Here is a 6,000-nt window from a genome sequence, read left to right on the forward strand (position 1 = left end):
GGTCTCACATTCCCCACCGGAGGTCGTGACCAAACACCGCCATACAGGAGCAGCACTGAGCTCCCAGGGAACCCCGCACACCAGACAGGTGCAGAATGGTGGCGATAACCTCAGATAATCCCAGTGGTACCAAAGTGCTCTGCAGATGGCATAGGCCAACATTTTCAAACATGAGACCAATGGGAGTGGCAGGCGCCAGGCCCCTCTGGGAAGCAGGCCACTTCCATATAGGTGCCTAATTTCGGGATTTGGACGTCTGAGGCACCCAAGTTTGAACATGTCAGACTCAATACTGTGCTTACAAGCTACACAGAAAGGCGGTCATCATTGGTGGGTAAGGAAGCAGCCAAAAGAGCATCCCTCCAGCAAATCCAGCTGTGGGAGAGGAGTTTCTAAGGGATCATCCCACAGGTCAGCATACAGTAATTCAAGAACCCAATTTACCCCAGGGAATGTTACGCTGAGTGGTTCTGTTGGTTGATCGCATCAGGTTCCAGGGCATCATTCTAGGCATTTCAAATCCAAGGCTTATCCACATTAAACCCTCACCCCTTCCAGCAATATAACATGCAACAAAAAGCCACACTACACAATTAACACCCTTTGCTCTGGCTGTCAACATCCACCAACAGTCATTTCTCGCCATTTCCACAAGAGATCACATGGCAGGTAGGCCACTGGCATGTACTACTGGCCGAAATCCAGATCCGCCCCCCCTACCCTCCGCTCCCCCCCACTGGCCTGGCCCCAGTCAATTGTTACAAGCAGTCATTTCCTGATGATAACACAGGCAAAGCTAGTTGAGTAGTGAGTGCATATGCACAACACAACTGCCATGTTAATACCTCAGATAGTTCAGCAAGCGCTGGTCGGTAAGTGACTTACCCTGTTCTCATCATAGATTATCTGCACTAAGCTGCGATGTTTGGACTCAATAGGCGGGGGTGAGATCGGTTTCTCAGGCTCTGGTGGTTTGGCTGCTTCCTCCTCCAACTGTTGCTGTGAAAGGTTGAAAAGAAGGAGGGGGTGAAGAGTGAGTGGTTCAGAAAAAGAAACACTCTGGCCATATGAGACTCTCTCTCTCCAGCACTGTGACAGATATAGAAAACGTAACCATGAACCATTTCCTGTGAGACATCAGCAAGACAAAAGGGCTAACAGAGGGGAGGGGAGACTAACCCTTTAAAATTTCCTATTGCCTCAGCCAGGGTGTTTTCTGGCCACAAACTGGGTAAAGTGTCCCTCTTAGATCTGGCCTGTGGATCTCAACTACAGATGCGACGCATAAAAAATAGCTGAATGAAAATTCCATGAAGGAAAAACATTTCTCAGAGCAGCAAAGTTCCTTGTTTATGTCTTAATTTGGAGCTGCACTGTTTGCCACTTATGTTTAAAGGGGGGGCAGGGAGTTGAGGGATTATGGGACTTTTTTGGTTTAATATCCCACTACTGAGTTTCTAGTTCTTCACTTGAATGAGATGCCTTCTGTGGCTACGTCTTATTATTCTTTTTCTATTTACAATAGTGCCTCAGAACCTCAGTCAAGCATGAGGGCTCCCGTGTGCTAGGCGCTGGACAGCCAAGTATCAAAGACAAAGCGTCAAAGAGCTCACAGGATACTGCAGGCAGAGGAAATAGACAAACAGGGTGGGGAGGACAAGGTAACACCGGGATGAACCGAGTTTAGCAGAAAGGCAGAAGTCACAGCTCTCCTACTCAGTGCCAGACGGGAGTGAGCCGCAGGCATCCCGGCAGAGGCAGGATGTAAGGGGGGGTTCAGCCAATCAGGAGATGGGAGATGTAGGGATCTCAAAGGGCAGTACGGCCCATGCATAAAGGGCGGCATCATTAGACAGGGCAGAGATGCAGGCGGGAAGTGGGCAAGCAGGCCACAGAGACTAACTTCACTACTGTATTTATTAGATATTACTAAGGAGCCCAGAGGCAGGGTGTCAATTATCACTGGGGGCAGCTTCTCAAGGTCAAACGGCCCCACACACTTAGTGCAATATCGGCACCTCATACAATTCTAGTATCATCAGACTGACCCAGAAACTGCTGCTACGGGCATCAGCACAAGCAGTGCAAGCTGTTCTCTTCAGGGCACCTACAGACCAACCGCCTGTCTCAGGAAGGTCGTTTTCAAATCCCCTTTTCCTTCTCCGTGTTAAATAAAACGAAGGGAATTATCAGAATCTGGTAAAAACTCAACACCAAGAGCTGCAAACTAGACACAGCTGAGCAAGGGGCCAGTGTCCAGTTCAGACTCCCCTGCCCTGGGAGACAGATTGCAGCAGAATGGACATCTCTTCCTCGGTGGTCCTACATAGAAAAGGGTGGTGTGGCGGTTCCCTTAGTTCTGAGTCACAGCCCTACCCTGGCTGTACAGTGAGGTACCCAAACTCCATCTACTGAGGGCCAGCTGGGCAACCAGTAGGAGCCCAAAAGCCACGCCCAAGTTCCCAGACACGTCCACGGCTTTTACCAACAGCAAAATGAGGATAACCCTGATAGTCACCTAAATGTGAATGCTCAGAAGATGAAATGAAGCAGCTGCTTGTTTGAGCTCGGCAGCGATAAAAACCTGCCCTTGATCACGTCCTGCAGAGACAGGCAGAGGGTGGCTGTGAGCCACATTTCCAGGACCCTGCAGGTGGCACTTGGCCTTTGGGCAGCCCTGCTGCAGAGAGGATGCACCTTGGAGAGCGCTAGAGAAAAATTAACTCTGGCACAGCATAAAATCCAGCGGGTACAAAACGAGGGCTGAAGTGCTGCACCGTGGAGAGAGGGGAGGTAGGAAGGTACCTAGGCAAGCTACATAACACAGTGCAAGAGATTTCCTCCTGCTCCAATAGCATTTCATCTATTGTCATCAGAAACACTGAATCACACTGATCTTAGAGGAGCCTCAGATTTCTAAACATACAACTTCAGCCCTCTCTAGACTGACATTTCAGCCACTGGTGCCACTGCAGCTATGCAAACCCCTTCACACCAGTGCAATGCGGTCTGCATGCCCAAGTGGAAATCATTATGCATTGATGCACATGGTATCTATGCTATGGGTTCACACTGGGGCAATTCTGAAGTCTCAGCACAGGCAAAGTAACAAGATGAGCGTGCACATACGTGCACACTCAAGTGTGTTTCACGAACATTAGTGCGTGATGCTGCACAGTACATCTGCCATGCCCTGAGAAACATTTGTGATTGTAACTATTTAACTTTTAAAAGCGAACATTAAAATATTCCCAACATCCCAAGGAACGGCAGCCTGCCAGACGACCTACTGCATGTACAAGATCATCCTGGGTCATTATTATCCTCGTAACCAGTATGAAGTGAGGAGGAATGCCAAAATCTTTTCAACAGGCTGGAGGAACCACACAGATGAGAGGGGGAATAACCAGGAAACCCTGAATGTTATGTGCAAGGTGCGGCAAAACGGGACAGTGAAATTGTGAACATTTGTGCAATTTAGATTAATTTGCAAATGACTCATCGGAAATGCTGCTCCTGAACCAATAGGATGGTTCTCATACTTGGAAACATAAGAAAAGAAGAGAGTGAGTTGTGAAAAGACTCAGAAGTGAATCTGGAAGAGGCTTTGAGGATGTTAATTTAGCTAACAAACAACAACAACAAAATATAGCAACCCGGGTCATGCAGAAGCGCGAGGGGCAGCTATCCAGAATCAGGTATGGTGATTTTTTGGGAAGCTCTGCAGGAAAGAGGCTTCTCCACCAACTTCAAAGGGCTTGGCATCAAACCCTAGCGCCCTTAATTGTGTCCTGTCTATCCATCTAAATTCAAACCCGATCTTCCAATCCTCACCAAATATAAAGCACCATCTATACAATAAAAACAGCAACCCCCAACTATCCCTATCCTTTGAGCCACCCCGCTGCCCCAAAGCCAGAGGAAATGTATATTGTGCCTTGCAGTTTGATCTCAAGACCCAGTAACTGAGGCATCTGAAGGATAAAGAGTGGGTTCGATATTCCCTTTTGGGAATATGCCCCACTACCGGTCCCCCTCCTTTTTAAACCAGGGGACCGCTGTCTCCACTGATCACAACTCTAGCAGCATCCAGAAGAGAGAAGTGATTCCCCACCAAGACAAGGTAAACCGCTTAAAAAGCTTAACAGGTCAGGACCAACACGTTCAACTCCTCCTGGGAACTAAATCAGCAACCTGTGTCTTGATGAACTACTTTCTCCTGGGGTTTACACTGCACATCTAGTTCTTCGTTCAACTAGAACCGCTTCCAAACGCAGCTGGGTCCAAGCAGCAAAGGTCCAATCCAGATCAGAACTTTCCCAGTGTCTACAAGTGTTAGGCTCCAGGGCTGGGTTTGAGGAACGAAACGCACGCGTTATTCTCATAATAGAAAAGAAACCCTTTACCGTCCCCAATGCTACAAAATCCAGGAATTCGAAACAAGAGCCTCAGATGATCAAAAAACCAAAACCCCAGTTTCTATCAGGGAAAGGATTTGGGCAAAATCTCTAGAAACTCTGATAGGTATTTTGGCAGCCCACAAAAAAAAAAAAACTTTCCCCAAGTGGTCAAAGTTGTTCCAATTGGTTTAAGATAGAAGATTTGATGGCAAATCAAGAAATGAATGTTTCCAGCTCCTTAAAAGCAAAACCACCACACCTGAAAATCTAATTATAGCTGATACACAGTGAAGAATTACAGTCTCTCTACTCTCCATGGGTGTAATACTGTACAATTATCTGCAGGCCCACCAATTACAGTACACGGACAGGGGTTACTTCCCCTCTGCGCTCGCTGGGATTACAAAGATGACCTCGGTAGGATTAGCCAGCAACCACTTCCCCTGGAATTTGTGCAAAATGGCAAAGCAAAATAGGTCATGGTACTCAGACACGAACAAAGACGGATCTTAAAGGTCTGCCACAAAAAAACAGGCTGGGACTGTGACCTTTACAATCAGAAAATCAGGATGAGTCTTGACGGTAACACGCCAACCCTCCGCTAGCCTGCAACTTCCCTCTTCGTCTAAAATGAAAATCCCATTGCAGTGACTTCAAGGCAACACAAAGCCCTGTCATTAGTGACAGCGTAAGCTTCCCTCTCCTCCTAAGGCCAATCAGTTTCTAAATGAAGGCAGCACCTCTCTCTCTTCCCCAATGACAATGGTATGGTAATAACAATACTTAATCTGCAGTATGTATGGCAGCAAGCACAGATCCCTCCCGTTTTATCAAGTTGCATGAGGTGTGAGCTGAAATAGCTTTGACTCCAGTTTTCTGTGAATCTAGTCAGTCTTTGGTCTGGTCTACACTGGGGGCGGGGAGGGGTTGATGTAAGATACGCAACTTACCTTATTAAGTCGACGTATCTTACTTCAATTTACCTCCCGTCCTCACAGCATGAGATCGATGCCGCTACTGCCGCTCGCCCTGGTGGAGGTCCGGAGTCGACGGGAGCGTGTTCGGGGATTGATATATCGCGTCTATACAAGACACGATATAATCGATCCCCGCAGATCAATCCCTACCCGCCGATCCGGCGGGTAGTCTGGACGTACACTTTGGCATGGTTGCCCTTATTCAGAAGTAGATATCATTTACAGATGTTCATGTTAATCCAGGCACATGCTAGTTCCTGGGCAGAAACCACCAGTGATTAGTCTACATACACAAGAACACGGGAACTTTAACAGAATGAAACAGGGTTTCCAACTCAGGAAATCTATTTCTAAAAAATATTCTAAGAAAAAGAGGCTGAGATACAGCAGATAAAATTCAGCAGGGGAGACTGTTCTCTAACATGATAAATCTACCTAGCAGATTTGGCAAATAGGCCAAGTCTTGGATCTCCCTATGGTGCTGCAAAGCTACAGGCAACCACCGCCTCCACCTTTGCCAGCAGGTGTCAGTGTTGCACTTCCAATAAGCATTTTGGGGATGGCTTAGAAAATATTTGCAAAAAAAGAAAATCCCAGCAATTTTTTTTTTATTTTTATTTGCG

The 6,000-nt window shown here is 47.2% G+C and overlaps 1 protein-coding gene across 15 annotated transcripts in view; it reads right to left on the reverse strand.

Moving 5' to 3' along the window:
* The window catches only part of NCOR2 (nuclear receptor corepressor 2), a 428,298-nt gene that overhangs the window by 214,212 nt on the left and 208,086 nt on the right, over positions 1-6,000 (reverse strand). For 13 of the 15 annotated variants that reach the window (XM_075060010.1, XM_075060003.1, XM_075060002.1 and 10 more), the window contains exon 6: positions 886-999. The exons of the other annotated variants lie outside the window; for them this stretch is intronic. In XM_075060010.1, coding sequence (XP_074916111.1) covers positions 886-999 — 114 coding nt within the window. The remainder of the gene's footprint in view (positions 1-885; positions 1,000-6,000) is intronic. 15 annotated transcript variants of the gene reach the window in all.

The sequence above is a fragment of the Chelonoidis abingdonii genome, chromosome 22 (assembly GCF_003597395.2).
Source record: "Chelonoidis abingdonii isolate Lonesome George chromosome 22, CheloAbing_2.0, whole genome shotgun sequence".
Classification (NCBI taxonomy): domain Eukaryota; kingdom Metazoa; phylum Chordata; order Testudines; family Testudinidae; genus Chelonoidis; species Chelonoidis abingdonii.